At 36.3% G+C, this 21,793-nt stretch overlaps 4 protein-coding genes and 1 long non-coding RNA gene across 5 annotated transcripts in view; 1 reads left to right on the top strand and 4 right to left on the bottom strand.

Annotated features, from left to right (window-relative positions):
* Positions 1–4,696: 4,696 nt before the first annotated feature.
* LOC136257548 (uncharacterized) lies at positions 4,697–8,254 on the bottom strand. Its single transcript, XR_010702072.1, has 3 exons — positions 8,195–8,254; positions 7,847–8,133; positions 4,697–5,145 (listed from the first exon to the last, which is right to left on the bottom strand). It is a non-coding gene; the product is annotated as an uncharacterized lncRNA (long non-coding RNA).
* Positions 5,652–21,793, top strand: part of LOC136257520 (uncharacterized) — a 258,968-nt gene continuing 242,826 nt past the window's right edge. The window contains exon 1 of the mRNA XM_066050747.1: positions 5,652–6,455. The gene's annotated coding sequence lies outside the window, so the exon portion shown is untranslated. The remainder of the gene's footprint in view (positions 6,456–21,793) is intronic.
* On the bottom strand, positions 11,777–18,193 carry LOC136248713 (sushi, nidogen and EGF-like domain-containing protein 1). The gene is made up of 4 exons (XM_066040496.1): positions 17,978–18,193; positions 15,550–15,822; positions 14,667–14,928; positions 11,777–11,958 (listed from the first exon to the last, which is right to left on the bottom strand). Exons 1-4 carry the CDS (start codon positions 18,161–18,163, stop codon positions 11,942–11,944), a joined length of 738 nt encoding a protein of 245 aa, XP_065896568.1. The 5' UTR covers positions 18,164–18,193; the 3' UTR covers positions 11,777–11,941.
* Positions 19,005–21,793, bottom strand: part of LOC136261071 (uncharacterized) — a 49,101-nt gene continuing 46,312 nt past the window's right edge. Inside the window, exons 36-38 of the mRNA XM_066055068.1 lie at positions 20,498–21,600; positions 19,459–19,974; positions 19,005–19,407 (exon numbers count right to left, since the gene is read on the bottom strand). Of these exons, the coding sequence (XP_065911140.1) occupies positions 21,362–21,600 (239 nt within the window). The 3' untranslated portion in view covers positions 19,005–19,407; positions 19,459–19,974; positions 20,498–21,361. The remainder of the gene's footprint in view (positions 19,408–19,458; positions 19,975–20,497; positions 21,601–21,793) is intronic.
* LOC136261155 (inter-alpha-trypsin inhibitor heavy chain H2-like) lies at positions 19,166–20,174 on the bottom strand. Its single transcript, XM_066055160.1, has 3 exons — positions 20,090–20,174; positions 19,459–19,974; positions 19,166–19,407 (listed from the first exon to the last, which is right to left on the bottom strand). Exons 1-3 carry the CDS (start codon positions 20,172–20,174, stop codon positions 19,166–19,168), a joined length of 843 nt encoding a protein of 280 aa, XP_065911232.1.

Here is a 21,793-nt window from a genome sequence, read left to right as displayed (position 1 = left end):
TATTACATAATACTGTAACATACATAATAATCCAACAAATAATTATGTATAATGTAAGTAGTAAAATTCATCAAAATCCAAAAACCATATGCATCTTTCAGTTTGTGAGCATGCATACATGCAGTACATACATACATACATACATACATACATACATACATACATACATACATACATACATACATACATACATACATACATACATACATACATACATACATACATACATACATACATACATACATACAGACGCACAATCAACAACTGAAATGCATTGTATGTGCAATACAGGTATCACCACCAATACAGTATCACAAAACATGATCTGAATTATTTAGGAACATAAAAGTACACTAGCCATGAAATTCCCTACTATACATCCTTTATAGTGGAGGGGGGATTGGAGTATTATGATTTTATGCAATTAATGTAATTAGAATCTGAGGTTTCATGTATACATACATGTAAGTCACATGTTGTGAAAGTATGTAACTGCATAATATTCCATGAAGGGGAGAGCTTTTAATATGTGACCGGATTTCACATAACAAGGCTTCCACACACACAAAATCAAACTTACGATTTACCAGAAATGGATTGCTGGTCTAATACACTATCATATTTCACACTGTACTTCCTTCAGCACTGGCAAGTCTGGTTTCTGTAGCAGCTTTCTTCCGACCCTGTCAAAGCCACGAGTGTGAGATTGGCACCATTAAATAGCCATGGCTTTGTGATAATGGTGTGTAGTGAGCTGGGACTTCACATAGAGCTCGCCAATAGTATTCTCAGTCAATTTGGAGTAATTTGAGGTCCATGGAGAGCCCAAACTTGGCCTCTGGATTCCAATCGTCTTCTTACTTCATTTTATACCCGTATATTAAGACCACCGTCCACCCCCACCCTCCCACCCTATTACTACCACCTGTGATATTATTACCCGCTCGAAAAAAGCTGCTCAAAACAGGGCAAATTTTGGGTATCAGAAATGTATACACCCACTCAGTGATAGCTAGTGAACAGATGAACAATTGGTGCAAATTTTGTTTGCACAGCTGTAGGCACTGGGAAGTTATAACACAATGATTCCTTAAAATCGCCATATCTCCTAACAAAGCTTTGTGCGTTGAAGCCTTGTTTTGTCAAATTCAGTCACATATGGCCATACATATCTACACTACCTGCACATTATTAGGAGCATTATAATTGTACTATACAAATCTTGCTTTGTGTATTTGTACTAGGAGTGTGTATATGTATGCATGTATGCGTGTGTGTGTGTGCGCGCGTGTGTTGTGTGTGTGTCGTGTGTGGCTAGAGCACTGGCATAGTAATTAAGGGTTCCAAGTTTGATGCCCAGTTATGCCCAGTTGATCTTGTTAATATTCCTTACGCAAGAAACTTCACTTCAGTTTACACAGCTGTATAGTGGGGACCTGTGGTCAACTGAGGAAACAGCCCACCCAGAACTATATAGGGATGTAAACACCAACTGTCAATGTCTCACTCAGTGGGTGAAGGTTTTGGTAATACTTAGGGTGCTTACACCTTCACCTGCCTGTGATACATGGTATAACCTCCTGAGGATTACCAGCCCCACCCCAGAAAAAATTCCCGCACTGACTCACAGCACCTGTGTATATGCACAGGTGTCTCAGTGTTGGTACATTGGTAAGGTGTGACTGTGCTAGCATGGTAGCCAAAAGTTGTTTTTTTTGCTAGTACTGTTTGACTATGCATGTGTCATGTAATCTTATTATGGCTTGTCAAACTATTATACTTGCCATAGGTAGTTAAAGAGATTGATTTGGAAGTTTCAAATACTCAGTATACACAAGTATCATAACAAGAAGATCATTAGAAAACTGGTAATAAAGTTTAGAGGATAAATTAGAGAAAAATTATAAATTTAGCAACTGTGCAAGCTTTTATAGTTGACAACTAACCAATAACAGTTAAAAAGTATGTAGCTACAGTATACTTGGCCAGTTTCCTTGATACTGCATACTATATGCTACTTACAGGGCTCTCCACAAGATAATTATGCAGTTGCCAACCCTCACTGCTTCTAGGAGATGTTAGATATATATCCTGTATGATATTTATTAAGCATGTTAGAAGATGAAGCCATGTAGACTACCAGTCTTGATTTAAACTACTGTTCCCCAAGTTATTCAAAAAATATCATACTAGGTAAAATAATGAAACCACTAAAATTATTTTTATCTCCATCAGTATCTTAATCCTGTTGTAGTAGACTCAATTGAATATCTTATTTGAATACCGCATGCTTTTGAACTAGCTATATAGAAGAATCAATGAAACCATTAAAGCTATATACATATACTCAGTGGCAGATCTAAGAATTTTCAGAGGGGGTTTCAGGTTCAAAACGTTTTCAGTAACTGTGACCCCAGAATGAGAAGTGTATAGTCTAGCTGGGATGAATGTTAGGCTCAGTCTGGATAGCTCAGTGGCCTGGTGGCCTATATGTAGCTGCTTAGATCTATAGCTTAAATGAATCAGTAAAAATCCACAGCATTGTTTCATACTTGAATCTGGCCTTTGCAGAAAGTTTTGAGACAAAACAGCACTCGTACTCATTAAAAACAGTAATTATTTTAGAGGCACTTAACATGCTTAAACGTCGTAATGGCATTTTCACTGATTTCAAAGGTAAACGTATGAAGTTTGGCCAGTAGAAAAGGTCCCAATGTATTACACTATGTATAACTGTATCACCCGCATGAATCGTATATAAATTTGGGGTGCACACAGTATTTTCAGAGGGGGTTTCAGCTGAAACCATCGCAACCCCTTTGTATCCACCACTGTAGCTGTACTGTATCTTTTTCACTGCCTAAATTCAATGTCTATACAAACATGTAATACACAATATTTGGTCAACAGCCTATAGCCACAGAGGTGATAAAAGCATTGTGTAGGAATTTATTAAAATGCCAAAATGTTTCATAATTATCGATGAAAATACATTATACACTATACTCCTAGACAACCAAGTTATAGTGGACACCATTTAGATATAGCATATGCACACATGTTGACTCATGATTGATTAATTCATTAACTTTGATATGCACATCAAGATGCTTTCCTCCCACCCAACTCTTACGTCAGTGCAGCATCCAAATACAGAGGAGCTTCTCTTATGATTACAATGTATACCTGTCATGCTAATAAATGTCGAGTTTACTACATACGTGTCGAATGCTTAATGCTTCATGGAATAGCAGTAGTTACGTAACTTAAAAATAGTATAGTCGATGTGATTATATGTGTATTGTATGGGATCACTACTCTTAAATATGCATACATGCTGCATTTATTTGTAGTGATGAAAGCATCGTTACAGTTTAATTGATTGTATGCTTCACAGCACTGCAAATGTTGTTTATTTTCATAGTAAGTTGTTTAGAACTCTCTACATTCTGGGTCTAATGACAGTGATCATGTAATAATGCAGTTGCTTCTATTTGGTTATGGAATAACACTTGATTCACTACTGTGTGTGTGGTAATTGCTGGCACACCAGTTTTGTTAAAGATTGTCAGAGTATGTATTCTGTATGCTGGTGGTAGCCTACCAGTATCACTGACTCAGGTCAGTGTTAATGTCAGAGTGACTAAAGTAGTAGAAAACAGGTCATGGTACATCCTACAGTGTGGTGAACCACGGTTGTGTTTAAGCAGCTTGGGTGTGTGTTTTATTGGCAGGAGCCTACCAGTGCAGCCGATCTGAGTACTCAGTCAGTGTCTCCATCTTGTTGTAGGTCATAATAATTATACTCATCTGCTATTAAAAGTCTTCCCTTTATAAGTTAGGTTTTACTTTATTTTTAACAATAGTACAATGTATTTTCATAGTCTAAAACTCAAGCATTAGTTTGTTGCAATTGTTTAAGCTGTGATATATAAGGTATACTAAGGTGACAATGCTCATAAAATTTTCTCCAGGAAGACAGAACTCTTGTTCACCTACCAACCCCCAGTGACAATCAGTCGGTACTAGTGAGTAATGCAGGACTATAATTATATATACATAAGAAGTGAGACTTTGGTGTGCTAGTAGGTAAGGGTAAGTAAATACATTAACAGTTGAATAGTAGCAATATACGTAGCTCTAATGCCACAAAAATATTGAAACCTACATCACAAAGTTTGAAGCAGACTGATGCAGCATGCATGTAAATGCAACTGTATGTCATTCTCATTCCTCGTATGGATTTGGAGTATAAATATTTGAAGAACTGTACAAATGACTATACGTACGTGATGCATGATACCTTATTTATCTACAAACTACTGTTCTGCATTGAAAGTCAGACCAGTTATTTCTCCCTCTTGCAAAATGTGTGACTTCAGCACATACTGCAAACATAGAAATACAATGAAATACTGTATATAGCTACACTAAGTGAACTAGCTGCAATCTAATTATACCATTGCCTGTGGGCATCTTTAAATCTTTGTTAATACTACTGCATTGAAAACAAATTTAATGTATCAAGACACAGAACAAACCCAACTATGCAAGAGCCTTCAAAGCAAGGCAACGATCAAGGTTTTGTGTTAGCTGGCGAGGTGCATGACCAAGAGAATATAAGGTAGAAACATGTACCATAAAAATTATATATGATGCAATCACTATACTATACATGATCACAAGAGTTGTTCACAAAAAAATCAAAAACCAGAAGAAGGTGAATAAAATATGAAAAATAGAGATATATGCACAGATCTTTAACTGAAAATTGTAATGAGGGTAATGAATTTCCACAACAAAAATGGCATTGTATGCTTCTGTTTCAGCATGGTTGAGCCATGAATGTGTACGTACTAAATCAGGTACTCCAGGTCGTTGAAATTTGTTGAGCCACGTTCCAGGGTCACATCCTCCACTACTTTCAAAGTGTACACACTCTGAGCAATGCTTTCTCCTCCAAAGCTGAGTAGTACCACTGCTGCTGCAATCAATCCTGCATACATTTTGTTCCAGGTCAAATCTTATGCTATGCACTGAATCAGTTGTGTCTTTTATTTATATCACCACGTTTCAAGATGCCATAATACTTCATGTGCTAGTTTGCATGATGTTTCCCCCTTTGACAAGTAGTCTCAAGACTTCCTACATACAAATAGGTTTCAGCTGTACTGTTGTTATGATTTATCCCTTTAAGGAATGATTCTTGTCATAAGTAATAGTTAGACTTCAGACCACAGGGGTCTAAGTAATTTAGTAACCCGATGGCCATGTGTCGTGGCGCCTGAGCGAAGCGAAGGCGCTACTACAGGGCCTGGGGGTTACTAAATTACTTAGACCCCTGTGGTCTGAAGTCTAAGTTATTTAGACCCTTTATGTAGTTGTTGTACCTTAACATTGTTGACAGCTGCTTGTAACAGAGAAATGTAGCGTTCATTAGTAGAAACAAGCCATTATTCCACCCGTAACGGGTTTAAAATTAATTTTCAGATGGCGATGCGTTGCCAACGCTACCAGTCCGGGTGCGCGTAATAAACATGAAAAGGGTCTAAGTAAACATGAAAGGGTCTAAGTAAACATGAAAAGGGTCTAAGTAACTTAGACACCTCCTGATGAAGTATAGCAAAAATGGATTGTATAGAAGTAATGGATTAAAGACATACATTGCATTGTACATACATACATGGTGGACCAAAATATGTGATCGGGCCTGGGAATGGCGGCACATAAAGTTTGCTTAATTTTTAAACCTTTCTTGACTCACATTTCTATGCCATTCCATGCCATTTTTATTAAGCATTTAGTTGGCTTTATGTTACAAAAGACAAATATTCTATATACATGAGATATGATTTGTTATGTGATGGGCTGTAGTTTGTGCCAACATGCTTAGTTTTCACAGGCTCAAGCTTGATCACATATTTTAGTACCATTGAAACATTTTACTATACTGCTCGTATAATATAATTTCCGTTACATAGTTTATAATATTTTAGACTACAACAAGTTTGATACTGAAATTTGATTGGCTGAAAACGTGGTCTCTAAATCTCGTAGAGCCACGGTGATGTCCAATAGAGACCACGCTCTGAGGCGATACGAAACACGATAATTACGCGCCTGTAACATTGGCAACGCATGGGCATTTAAATGGCTAGTAACAGCCGTACTGGATTAGAGGGAGGTGTAATGGGCTTGTTTGTACTAATCAACACTACATTACTTGCTTACAAGCAGCTGTCGAGGCACAACAACAGCAACCAACAATAAGTTGTAGTCCACTCGCTGAGTCCAGTACTTCGATACATAGCACGCGCCTGTAACATTGGCAACGCATGGGCGTTTAAACGGGTAGCAACAGCCACGCTGAGGTCCCGCCATGTCGGGAGGTGTAGAGGGCTTGTTTCTAGTAATTAGCCATACATTTCCTATTTACAAGCAGCTGTCAACTCAAGGTACAATAACGAGTTGTAGTCTAAATAAGTTAGACGTCAAGAACCACTGGGTTCTACAGGATTTAGAAAACCCTCAGGCCCTTAGTAGCGCCCTCGCTGCGCTCAGGCGCTACAGCCCAGGGCCTTCGAGTTTTCTAAATCCCATAGAACCCTGGTTCTTGACGTCTAACTATTATATAGATATATTAATAGTGATTCACATTATTTTCTTTACAGGAATACTCCCTTGTTTATGTACGACTGCTACTACCGGATGGATGTCATTGAGCAGATAGGTTTCTTTAGATAATATTATTTTCACAGTATTCATAACTCATAATTTATGAAATTAAATTTGTTAAATACACATACAGAGATAGAACTTATCTTGATAATTTCCACATAGACATGACAGCTGCTTACTGTTGCTGAATATTGGAAGGAGAGTTTAAAGTCTATATTATACTGTTGGAAAATGATAGAGTGAGATTCAGTTGTGGGTATATATACAATAAAAGTACATTGTAGTTATTCGTCTTACCGTGATTGTGCATACAGCTCATTTCAAATGCTAAATTCAACGCTGTGCCTAGAGTCACGGCAATCACGTGAATAGAAAAAAACTTAGACAAAAAAACCTAAGAAAACGAAGAAAAAAAACGTTTGGCTAAAGCGAGGATCGAACCCAGGACGTCCCATGCTCTAGCCCAGCGCTCTACCAGTGTATCACTGCGGTTCCAGCTACCCTACTCCCTTAGTTTGTACCTTATATATGTCATTCATGAAGAAGCCTATATAAATAACACCAGTAAAGAAGAAACTAAACCTGAACCCTTACCCTAACCCTAACTCTAAAGTACAAGGCGCATCCCCTAAAGTCGAATGCTCGGGGCATACTACCAGGCGCATCCCCTAAAGTTGAATGCTCGGGGAATACTACTAGGCGCGTGCCCTAAAGTCGAATGCTCGGGGAATACTAGACTCTGCCAACCCTAGCTCGCCTCAAACACAACAAAAACTTACCTTCATACAACTACTGTGTGAATTCTGGTTGACTGCGCCGTGACTTTAGCACCAGTCACGGTGCCGTGACTCTAGGCACAGCGTAAATTCAATGATCATTATTTAAGTTTTCGAATGAAAAATATCTTACATACACTACAGATAAAGTGACATATAGCTATTCCAGTGACAATGGCTGTAATAGCTATTAATATCATTGTCACTAAAAACAAATATTGGTTTAATATAATGTAGATATGTATTGCTTTCTTATTATATAGTTATACAACGAACACGAGTGCTCTGCCTGATATAAACGCACGAGCCTGAGGGCCGTTAGGCCTGAAGGCAAATGCATTTATACAGGCAGAGCACGAGTGCACGTTGTATAACTGTTATGTACCACTCACCTAATAGGTGCGGAGAGTCTCACAAGACAGCTGTAACACTTATAAAGGCCAGGTTTCTAACATCGATTGTGGGTAACCAAGCCGGACGTTGCGATGACGTTCCCCCTGCAGTACTGCAGCCACCTGAGATATTGAAAGCTAGTACGCTATGGGTTATATCACTAACCTGCAGTCGCTGTTCGACTCTCATTATGTAGTGCTCAACATGCCAGCGTGATCACTCAATCGCCATATAGACTAAGCGCCAGACTAATCGCCATAGTGATTCCCTTGAGCGAAAAAAGTAGCTAAATAGACATTTTAAGTAAACAAAACCCAACTACTAAACGATACTGGTCTAATTCTTACTATTCACACTGGCTAAACTCGAATCTGGTGGCATGACAAAACTGGTTACCACAATCGAACGTAAAGGTTAGTATTATTTAGAATATATTTGTTTTATTGAGTCATTATATTGTCGAAGTGGACTACAGTTTAATCTGGGCTAAGATGGCACCAGACTAGTAAGGTGTATAAGTACGTTTATATATATGTAGACTAGAGTTGTGGCCACCCGTGTTGGCTTTTTCAATCGCCATTGGCTGCTTGTAAACATTATACGTATTGGTGACGTTATGGCCCACAATCGACCTTTACATGTCAGGCTATAAAAGAATTCGAGTAATCTGTGAAGTGTCCTTCCACCTATTAGGTGAGGTGTCGTAGTGGCCTTCGCCACCGGCACTTGTGCTATGCTGCATAAAACCGCAGCCAGTGCAATATCTGTATATTGCACTGCGGTCGGTGCATTATAACTTATAATGCACTCGTTGTGGTCTATAAAACCGCAACCAGTGCGTTATAAGTTATAATGCACTCGCTGCGGTCTGCAGCAGTGCAATATACAAATTATGGCACTGGCGGTGCCTTTGAACTGCCCACGCAGAGTGGTACATTAAATAATCAACAACAGTGTATATTATTAAAGATGTTGTATATAGAAATACAATAAAGTAATACTTGATGCCTTATCCATCCAGCATCCTATCATTAGCTCTTCCTATGTGGGAGACATGTGCCCACACATATTTAGGTGTGGGGCTGTGGGTGCTTATATGTACACAAACAGAGTCACAGACATGAAATCATAAAAATTAAACTGTATTATAATTACTTAATACCCCACCCCACTGTCTCTGGGTTTCTGTATAGCTGTACATAGCAAAAATCCTCCACATAGACATTTAATGTAATCAAAACACTTTTTGGGTGTCCTAACTACCACTTTCATGGACTCCCTCAAGGATGTTTAGTTACACTTCAATACTTAGTCAGTCAGCAGAAAATTCTTTTACACTGATATATACTCCTTAGAAAAAAATTAGAAGTGCTTGGGGTTACTCTGAAGGCATTCTTGGGTTTGATGGTGCCTAACCATGCAATAAATAATGCATGTATGTCAAGATGATAATATTTATGAAGGAAAATATTATATACTACTGTACTTTATGATGTATTAGTAGTTGCCTGCCTAAGGCTTACAACTATTCACATGCAGAGGGACAATCATTATGAGCATGACCTATTGTCAAGTAAGGAACAAGCTATTAGCTAAATATTCTCAGGAAACCATAAAACAATATTAATTTTAGTGTGTGATGATACAATTAAAGCATTCATATTACGAATTTAGATGCTAACATTTGGTACATTACAGGAAGGTTATGCTATATCTGCACATATCATTGTGCAGGTTTCAGCCAACAAATGTCAGTAAGCAACAAACATACTACAATGAATATCAATGTCAAAAAGCTAAACTCAGTGAGTTTAGCAAGTTTAGCTTTTTGACATTGATATTCATTGTAGCATGTTCATTGATATTGTCTATTCACACTTTTCAGAAATAAGATCGAGATACTTCATCACTTACTCTAATAGCTGGACTAAAGTGAGCAGTCAGGAATTGCTGATATGCTCTAATATAACACTCGAACTTTGAAAGCATAATTTTAAGTATAGTAGGCTGCCAAATTTTCAAAGCATAATTGGCTCAAGCCTAATCCACATGCACATGTTTACTCAGTACATACAGTAGCTATTTTCCAGTGCTAGATATTATAGTTGCATCATTAATTTTCAGCATTGGAGCCATCTCAGTATGACACATATATACTGTAGCTTCCATGCACCTAAGTACTACGTCTATAGCCATATACAGAATTTTACTAAATATAGCTAGTTTAAGGTCACATAGATAGCTGTTCATGTCAATCTTAGTAGTTTCTCACCCCCACCCTCATTGCCTTTGTCTTATGGTTAATTGTGGTTGAAAGGAGCTATTAAGCACCTTTTTCAATTTAGCTGCTTTGAACTAGCTACTAAATTTAGTAGCTAGCTATAACGAATTAATGCATTTAGGCCATACAATCCAACTAGCTATCTAGCTCAATAACAAATAAAATAAAAATCTGCCCTCAGGCATTGATTGCTACAGTATTTTGACCATTTGAGAAAGAGAAATTAACAATAAAGTTCATTAGGCCTAATACTGGATGTATGAGGAAAATTCGGAGATATTTTTTCCCAGTTACCAGCCAGCATCCCTTACCACTATACAGGTAGCTCTGAGATGTTGAAAGCACTAGGAAGTCAACTTTGAGTGAGCTATATAGCCAGGTCTCACTGTGAACTGTACTGAATTAGGTGTATGCATACCCAAATGGCTAGTGACACTTGCATGGCTTTCTAAAATTGCTTTCCCTTAAACTGTGTGTGGATATTATAATGAATTGCTTTGAGGTAATTTAGCAATTCATCTCATCCAACCTCTAGAAATTAAAATCTTGATTCAATAGATAAAGGATTATAAATAGTTCATAATATTTGTATGGGGGAGAGTGTCTAACTGGAGTACATTCAACAAACACACTGCTGCAAGTAACACCTCATGCTTCTCTTAGAAGAGAGGCTTAACCTTATCAACACCAATCATCACCTATTAACAGTTCTTTGTCATCAGTAGAATCAGGCTAGAGGTGTACATATGATCAAAAGTGAAGTTGCCACAGTGTGTTTGTACAGGCCATAATGGCAGTTAGACACTCTCCCCAATACAAATATTATGAACTCTTGGTATTATTTATGCACTATCCATTTGAGATCTGAAATATTGCTGTGGCTATATTTTCCATTAAGTTATGGAACATTCTATAGTTTGACACTATGTACATACATATATATATAATCATGGGTTTTAGAAAATGTGCAACTATCATGCATGACATGTTGGCTACCTACAATAAAGACATATACGCATACCTGGTTGGGTTAAAAGCATGTACACCCCATTCACAATACCATGCACAAGTAACTATAAAATTCTGAAGCACAAGTCATAGCCAGATTATGACTGTTTGAATGTATAAATACATGCATAGTGTTCACAGAGAATCTCAATTCAATGTTAAAACTGATGTACTATAGTAGCACTTGATACTAGTAGCACCTAAAAGTGCTTATGTTGTCTAAACCTCTAAGGGCTATCATTTTTAACAGTGAACCAAAGGTGTGAAGAGCAAGTTTCCACTTTAGGTCCTTTATACTGTAGCTACTGTAACTGCTTGAATAGTGTGTTAAAATTGCCAGTAATGATAATTCCTAAGTACTATTCCCAAAATTAATAATTGTTACAGTATACATGTACTGTTTGCATGCAGTAGCTGCATCTCCTTGTACTTGGCAGGGATTTGAGCAAACATTTAATGAAGAACATTGTAATTCTTTATGGCCTCTTTGAAGCTCTGAACAACTGGATGCAGTGGGTAATTATATCACAATGTAGCTATCATACATACATATTATACTTTTCATTATTTTAATGTAAGATATATTTATTAATTGTATCATGCACAATATCAATAGATAAATTGAAAAGTGAAATAATTTTAAAATTGACTAATACATGCACTTATAGTCACACAAAATGTCACTGTTACAAACAGTGTGATAGCTATACAAGTATACTATTTTGTAGTAAAAACTATAGTATAATCAACACTAGCAGATACTGTACATACAAGACATCATGATCATAAGTCCAACAAAGCTCCATCACTCTTCTGAGTACGCTATGAGAAAAGATCCAATATAAATACCAGCTGTTATTATGGAGCAGTGATTGTTAGATAGCATGGCATAATTATTGCTGTGTTATATTATGTGACTAATCCAACAACTGAATGTGTTACTGTATAATACTCTCAATAGCAGCTTGACGTATTATATTGAAATACGTCAAGCGATTAACCAATAGAATTAGTATTACACTTGTTTGTCAAGGTCCCATGACAAAAATCTATAATACTAATTTGATTGGCTAAAATAGTGTGGTGTGTTTATATTAGAAGTAAATGTCCGACTTGACAACTATTGTTACCATAGTGATAGTTGCCCCCAAGGTATGACACAATATGGTTGCTTAGCAACGGTTGCTAGGTGATTGTTGCTAAGGTAAAAGTCATTTTGAGACCATAGCAACGGTTGCCAGGCAACGGTTGCTGAGTGTGATTGGTCTTTTGCAGTGATTATTTTTTGAATTTCAGTTGCCTAGTAACAGTTGCTATGGTTGTCGGATTAATTTGCAATAGGACGGATGGCTGAGGTATTCGGGATTAATAGTTCTCACATTATAAACAGGAAGGAAATAGTGCTCGGCTTTGCCTCGCACTATTTTACTCCTTTCCTGTTTACAATGCTCGCACTATTAATCCCTAATACCACAGCCATCCATCCTATTACATATACCAATCTGCAGAAAGGTATCTTATTGCACCTGATAACCCAGTTAACATTTGGTCACATTATACGGATAGGCAATTCTAAGGTGGCCCTCCTGCTGAAAAATAAGTTTGGGGAAATTTGTAGTATAGGTTGGCATTGTTAATTTTGCATGGTTTTAGCATACATTTTAGGCTATTTTTCAAGCCTTCAACACTACCAAATTTGGGTGTACAGTGAGGGACATGAGTGAAGGCTTGCACAACACCCTAGTATAGCACACTACTTGACATAATGATTGTATGTGTATCTCTTTATTATCATTGCTAGTTTTGTTGGTATTGTTGTCATGTCTGATGGCTTCAGTACTGATTGCATTTAAAATGAACCATAGATTTAATTTCTTTATTTACTTATTAAGGACACTAATGTTTATACACTGACTTTGCTACTTACTGTATGTTGCTTGTGTAGTATGTGCTGTACTGTGATGTTTTTTTTACTGTGTGTGTGTGTGTGTGTGTGTGTGTGTGTGTGCGCGCGCGCAATGTGCATTAGTGTAATGATGTTTTTAGGTAACACATTTTGACTTTCTCATAGTAAAGGAAATAACTGATGGCATGAGACTTTATGCTTACGAACTAATAACACAATGTGTGATAACATTTTAATTCAATTATGTGATCATGTGATATAACATGATGTTCTTACATGGTTTGTGGGTTGGGGGAGGGGCTGATGAGGGTGGGTAGTACAATGTCCGGTACTGCTTCCCAACCAGCTGATTTACAAATGTATTTACAAATGTCTAGGATATTCTGCTGATGATTCTGCTGATGCACATGTGTGTGTTTGTGTGTGTGTGTGTGTGTGTACAGGGTATGTGTGTGAGTAAGTGAGCGAGCGAGAAAGTGTGTGAGTTTGTGGTCTAAAAATATGTGGTGTATCAGATGATTACAACCTTGTCCTTACTTGGAAACTGTAAAATGGCTCCTATGGTAATCCTTCGAGGCTTTATCCCATGTTGTTAACTGAAATAATGGCTTTAAAAAATACAGAGAACTATGTCAATATTATGTCAGTTAAATTCAAATCTCATTTTAATGTTGAAGTGACCACATTATGGATTAGAGGCTATATTCGGAGCTTGAAACATCTTTGCCTGTATGCAATTGGGGTATTATAGCTTCAACCATACATAATGTATTGGAAAGATATTAATTAAATTGCCAGGTGTAAACAGCAGAAATGTTCTGGTTATCTGGTTTTTGTATGATAATATGAGGTGGCTGTCTGGCTGATAACTTTTGAGGTCATTTAGCAGCAGCAGTCTATTCACTGTAGTGCTATGTTTCCTTACATTATATGCCTTCAATACATTTTTTTTCTCTCTTGAATCATAGCCTAATGGCCACCGAAAGTTGTGCAAAAATCCTGCAGATTCTTCTCCTGAAATTCTACTTATATTACAGCCACACAACAATAGTCATGCTGTTCCCTACTTCCCCCCCCCAACCCGTAAGTAAGGTCTAGATTAATCACTGATTATACATATCCTGGTATAACAAGCTGCCATTGCTTGGATAAGTCAAGAGCATGAGGATTAGTTGTTGAACTTGGAAATTTGGAAAGGCTGTGAGACCCCTTTTGCAGTATACTGATCACGTAATAATATGCATGCATTGCTGTTTGAGGTATTGTACATGGATTTATAGCCAAGCTACATATGTGACTGGGCCTACGAAAATAGGGCATGTGGGCACAAACTACACCCCATCACATAACAGAACATATCTCAGTGTTGAAATAGAGTATCTGCACTCTGTAACTGTTGTTATAAAGTCAATGAATTGTTTAATAAGTGTTAAAAATATGTGGCCATAGCACAATGGCATAAAAAGGTACGAGTCATAAAAGTTTGAAAAAGCAGGCAAATTTAATGTGCCCACGTGCCCTATTTTTGCAGGCCCAGTCATATTATACTGTATAGTTATTACAAAAAAGAATTCATTACTAATCTTTATTGTCATTGATCCACATTTTCACATCAATTGCTTACCATCACAATTAAATATCCACATTCCGGGAACACCCACATTACTAGTTTCATTCAAACCATTAATCTCCATAGTCCATGATCCTGGGATGTTAGCAAAGTTCTGCCCATTATCGGCATCATAGCCAGCAGTAACAATGACATCACTAACTCGGCTTTGAATGATCTTCAAGTTATCACCATATAAGAACAGCATGTAACACTGATAGTGGTGTTTGTCTTGAACAATTACAAGTTGGAATGGATTACTCATCAACGCAGTTCCCTACATGTAACAAGTGATATGTAGTATACTTACATTATACACACATCTAACTCAAATATTACAATAATACTATGCACATTATCAATGATTACATGTATCAAAAACTAGGGATCAGAATAGACAAAATTAATCTAAGTATAAAAGCAATAAATTAATTGCTGCAGATCAAACTATATATACGTACATACAAGGGCGGTGGAACAGGCCAAAGAGAGGGGGGGCCAGACCAACTGTAAGTTGAAGGCCAAAAAAAAAGGTCACAGCTTGCTGACAATAGTTGCTCTCCACCAATTATATATACGTAGCTACGTAAGTAGCTTGCTACACTGCTTCTCCGAATACTGTGACTACTCTATTAGAGTATGCAGATCCTGACTGTTCTATTAGAGTATCTCAATCTTTTCTTGCAAACAGTGTCCCATAAAAGTGGGGGGCCATGGCCCCCCTGCCCCCCCCCCCCCCCCCGCCTATGCGTACATATGTACATACATGTTTGTTCACTTAAGATGTAAAATATTAATGTCAGACCTCGTGTCAGACAACTGATAACTTCTGCTTTATAATTATTCAGACATAATACAGTATTATATAAGTATCATACAGTCATACAGTAGAACAAACCCTGAGAGATCTTTGATTGGCATTGTCAGCAACATTCCATGAAGTGATGAACATAGATGTTGGAGAGAATGGCATTGAATAAACATTTTGTATTTCCTTGGAAGCTCTATCAAGCAGCACACGGTCAGTAGAGTATCGATAGAACACCCGTCCAGTCCTTTTAGCATTTGGATCTGTCCAGAGTGCAGCAATTAGAGAATTATTTGCAGGAAATTTTAAAGGTTTAATGACATTGAAAGGCCTTTCAAAGCTTATCACCCCATTGTTGTTAACCTATAGAAGTGTTTATGCATAGTAAAGAATGTTTATACTGACTGCACTGCAAAAGACTTGTTTAATTTTACAACATCATTAAACACCAGGTGTCCTACAGTTGTGCTGTAATGCCTTAATAAAAATAAAAATAAATAAATTGTACTGCCGCTATACTGAGTAACCAGTTATTACTATGCTACTACTTTTATAAGGTATGTATGTATGTATGCATGTATGTATGTATGTATGTATGTATGTATGTATGTATGTATGTATGTATGTACGTGCATAGCATATTTAATGTCAGGTCAACATGCCCTTACTTATTCATTACACCGACTGGTGCAGTTTAATATACCAGGTACAGTAGCAGTCATTATACCTTAATAATTGGATTCATATATTCAAAACCAGAACATAAACTTTTTATTTGTATGGTGAAGGTTTAGTAACTGACCAAGGAGACTTGTTGATTCTGAATCTATGCACTTACACATAAAAAAGAGAGAAAGATGTAAATGGCACATACTTGGTGCTACTACAGTTTAGGAAATCAAAATGTAGATCTACTTCAATAAGTAACTGCGTACCTATCTAGTAGATTCTGTACATGTGTGTCTTATTATTAACTATGAATACACTAACATAATAATGTAGTATATATAATATTATACAGCATGTTAAAAGTAGAAAGTAAATTCCACAACTGCTGTGGGGTTGCTGTTGTAATAGGGAGTTAGGGACCTGCCGATTATGCTCATTATTTTACCTATTATGCTATGCTGCACTGCTCTAAATTTTGCCTATTATGCTTAAATGAATGTTCAATAATTACCTATTATGCTCAAATTATGCTCAATATTTATACCTCAGTTCCCATGTTTTTCTAGTAAATTTGCACTTTATGAGAAAACAGTAGCTAAGTTGCTGAAACACAGACTCTAAATCCTTGCTTGTCAAAATACATTTCACAGAAAAATCGATATACTCTAATAGAACAGTCAGCACTCTGATTGTTCTATTAGAGTATATCGATCGTTTGCTGTGATATGCTTTTTTGATATTAAAGCAAGAATTTATGGTAATGCACAAGTGCTCTGCCTATTATGCTAGCATTATGCTCAATGCTTTCAGGCACCTATCATGCTCATTATTGTACCAGCATAATCGGCGGTCCCTAGTGGGGTACAGTAGCTAGGTATATAATAGATTTATAGTTTTTGTGTAAACCAACTACAAAGTGCATACTTTACTGTTATAGAGTTACATAATTCTGTAGATATTACAAGTGAATGATTTCATCAAGAGTTCATTGAACTCTTGATTTCATGTCTCAATAGGTTTCAAAGTTACTGATTGCAATTGTTTACAGGTAAATAGATACCTAGAAGTTCTGTACATCATTCTCTTTAACATGAATATGGTTGTGTTTTAAGTGTGCAGGTTTCTATTGAATACAGCTGGTTTGCAAGAACACCCCAAAAGAATTTTGTAATGTGTAGGTGTAAGCAAAAAAACCACAAGAAACTTCATTAATTTAGTTATGATTTCACAGTAAAATTTTATCTTGTACGTTTTCTCAAATATGGAACTTTTCAAAACACTTTCATTCATACACACTTTTATTACTAACACTGGACTAGAATCACACATAAATAAACATTTTACAGTCACACGCAGGTGAGTGTAATAACAACTCGGTTAATCTGAATAGTGAAGGTGTACAGCACAATTGCATTTGTGTGAATACATGAAGCCTGTTCATGCTGATCAAATTACACCAGTCACTCTATAAATGTTTTAGAAGCCAACCAGTTTAGATTCTTGTACATATTCTGAGGTAGCTAAAGTGTAGCAACAGAATGAAATCTCTTTATACAAAGCAAGATCACAATACATGCACTATATCTACCGTATAAACACCATAACATTATGTCATGCGTCATGCAAACAGCATTATAGTTATACAGATCCTACATAAATTATTTCATATAATAATACAGTACATAATTTCTTTTACTTTACTACATATTTGTGTGTACTTGTTGTAGCCATATACGTAGCAAATAGCAGAGAACTATTGCATGATGAGGTTTGCACTTGCACACATTGATGTACATAATATTATGTTCATCATACATAGTTAATCATCTGTCTTACAGTACAAACTTACTATCAATTCTCTATGAAGTTGATTGAAGAAAATCAAGTCTTCAGATAGAATAACTTTGGAATAACCAACAATGTGGGAAACAGATTTGTCACCCTTTCTAGAGCCAAATGGATAAAAGTCCTCCAGTGGTAAACACAAACACTTTACTATCAGTGTCACCACAACTATAATCACACTAGACAGCATAATGACTACAGTTCTGTTTAGTTGACTTCTACATTGTCACAAAGCAGTACAACTATACATCCACAGTTTTATATAGAACAATGTAGGAAGCACCATGTATGCATCCACAAATGGCTTCTTATGTCAACATGGCAGTGTAGGATTACACACTAGTTACCAAGCATTTGCATACCTCAATCACAGAAATTTGAATTAGAGCTATATAGATAGCTGCAAGTGAATTACAGCAGCCTTTTAATCAGAGCTAGAGGATTGCAATTGCAGTTTCCTAACAGGCTATTGTTTTTAAGCATAATATTATTTAATATCCTACCTATGTAATTGCAGGTAACTGGCAGTCTAGCGTATGGGGTCTATAACATAGGGCTGTCTCCTGTTAATGAGTTTCTGGGGACTGCATATGACCATGCCTACTTTAGGAGGAATTTTATTTTTTAATTGTAATTTTTTGGCTTATATGGTGCATGATGACTGTACATGTTGAGCTCAATTCAACATACACATAAACACAGCTACATGGAAAGGAAGCTAGAGATCGAAGTTACCAGTGTAATCAAACAAGAATATACTCCTGCTATTATGTAGACAATGCAGATTGTCATACTAAACTATCATATGGTGGGAGTCTACAAGCACTGTAAAGGTGCTTTGTGGCACTTTTGGATGGTGCCAGCATTATAGCTATGTAGGTTGTTGACCATCATAAGAACATAATCATTACAATAACAATTTTCGCCTTACTGATTATGTGTACTGTATGTACCGTACCTAGCAGAAATAAGGTGTTGTGTATATAGCACATACTACTAGTAACTATTTATCATGCCTCTTTGTTGCTTTCTTTATCAGTTTTATAGACACAAGGCATTAATTAAAGTGGAAAATATTACTCCATATTAACAATACTAAAAATATATTACTATTGTACATTTGCATAATACAAAGTGTCTTATAGTACATTACAGTATAACAAACTATGTTAACAGTCAGACTGGATGCATGTTAACCAGAGAATTGGTGGTACTGGAACTTTGTGGAGAACAGGGAATCCACAAGGTAATCAGTGTATGTTCCCTCAATGATTCCCTCAGCTTGGTAACCATGTTCTGACTTCACATGCAAACATGGATCATTGTGATTTAGAAAATCCCACCCTGGTAACTTTTCAAATTTCATCACCCTGTTGTTAATCTTCAAGTATTGGTGGTCAGAATCTATTGCTGCTTCTCTATGCAAAAACTGACCTGTAAAATAGAGCTTAATAGAGCATCAATAATACAAGATTTATCACTTACCCATAATCCCATGGGCTGTATCACTTATTCCAGTAAGATCCAAAATGATCATATCAAGATGCCCATTCATAAACTGAAACCTGAAGGCCAAATGTGATTCCTTGACTTCGATTATTAGGTAACGCTGCTCTTTCTTTTTAAACCTCCGCCCAAATTGTACTGTAGTTGCGTTATTTGCAACCATAACATGAACAACTTTGTCAATGACTGCTGTTTTGCTAGTGTCCAAGAGCACAGTGTTATCCTCGGCAGAAATTTCTACTTTAATGATGTCCTTCTTAGCACACTTATTATTCTTCAGACATTTAGGTGACTTGATCATAATTCCAACATCTCCTAAGAATGTTGAATACTCTTTCAAATGACTTTCAACTTTTGGAGGAATAAAATAGGCGTTTATGTTGATGAGGGGATCTGAGATTAAATTGAACACAAAATGAGCAATTCCTTGCAAGCTGTAGCACAAGTTGTGACCATTGGAGAGAGGCACAGCAAAATGAGGATCCATTCCAACTCCTGTGTAGGTACATAACATGCAGTATAAACTTTACTAATTAATTATTTATGTGTGTCATTTTTTAACAGAGCTACAGTGTATATACAGTGAGAGCAAAGTAAGAAACTTTAGTACTCAGAGTGTTACGATAGTTTCCATGCTTATTACTACACCTAAAACTGATATTGCAAAGTTTCTGCTTGATCTTCACTTTATACATTTCTATTTGACTCGCATACTTTGCAAACTTAAATAGTCAGGTATACTGTAACTTTTAAGTTTTGTGTTGTTTGACTACATAACCCTGATAAGGAGAACATAACAGTACCACATATCCATAGGGAATTGTGGATCACATCCAGTGTATTTTAGTCTAGCAAAATAACTTTAACATGTATTTATAATTCTAATGTTTATCATCTGAGTTTAGACCAATTTTTAACATACAAGGTAAGAGTACAGCAGCACATTAACTGCCAGCAACAAATAAAAGTATAAGAATAAAATCAATAACTTACAATGCACACAAAATATGCCACTTACCAGTAGGACCTGTAAATAATCATAGATCAGAGGTAGAGTGTTGATTGAAGAAATCATTTAAAGGAAAAATACACACAATGTGACTTACTTTTTATACAATATAATATGGCTACTGAACAATTCATGGTTTAGTGTATAATGGGGTACAAAACTACTGTGAGTTTCATGAGGGATGACAGCTACACAACAATATAATCACAGGTCACGTGTATTACCACTCATTGTTTCATAATAAAAACGTGAGATTTGAACATTCACGTGACACTTTTTATCCCTTGAAAATTTCCAGCTATACAGTCAAGAGTCAGTCAGTCAGTCAGCCCATCTGTCAGTGTGTTGATTAATTAGCAGAAAATTCAGCTCAACATATATACTTTAAAAATTTGTTGGAAGAGTTGAGATCACTTTGAAGACATCAATATGGCCTAACCAAACTGCCAAGCTATTATGAAGGAAAACTGAGGCTGGTTTTTGGGTGATATTCTTGGGCAAGAGTCTATACGTCCTGATACCTACTTAAAGTACTACCATACTAAAATTTTGTTTTCATTGTTATAAGGTGTAATAATTCATTGTTTATGATATCTATAAAAGTAAAAAATTGTAACAATATTTTCCGATATGCTGTAACTTTTTGTTAGTTATTTGGCAGGTATGTAGATCCAATTGTAAAGTGTACAAAATCATTACTGTTTTAAAAGTTGGAAAGGGAATTTCAAGTTGGAAAATTTATGAATTTTAAAAGCTAGAAAGTGCAGTGTAAACAAGGAGGACCATAACCTGAATTGTGAAGTAAATTTGCACTTCAGGTGATGATCCCTTTGTTTAAGCACTATGATCCGTCTACCTTGTAACATTACACTTCTAATACTTATTACAACACAACATACAAAGAATAATCAATATGTATGCAGGTACAGTATTAACTTTACCTTCACAATCACTTTCATTTATACACTGTCCATTTGACAATACTGTTCCAGTTGGACAGAAACATCCTTCAACACATCCACTAGGACAGTCAACATTATCATCATCATTACATGTTTTAGGACATGCTGGACCACACTGTAGATATACCATGCCCTCACTGCAATTCACAGCTGAAAATGAGATAGACAGGTTAGTACACAAAAAAGTACAAAACTATGTACTGTACATGTAACTATACAACAAAATGTAATAAGATTGTGTACTGTATGCTGTTATATGCATTGTAACAAAGCTTACATTAATAGCATTTTATTATATTTATAAAACTAAACTCACTAAAATTTTTAGTTATATAAAACCTGC

This window comes from Dysidea avara, chromosome 1, assembly GCF_963678975.1.
Source record: "Dysidea avara chromosome 1, odDysAvar1.4, whole genome shotgun sequence".
Lineage (NCBI taxonomy): Eukaryota > Metazoa > Porifera > Demospongiae > Dictyoceratida > Dysideidae > Dysidea > Dysidea avara.
Note: the sequence above shows the minus strand (reverse complement) of the source record. Positions and strands in the feature narration are given on the sequence as shown.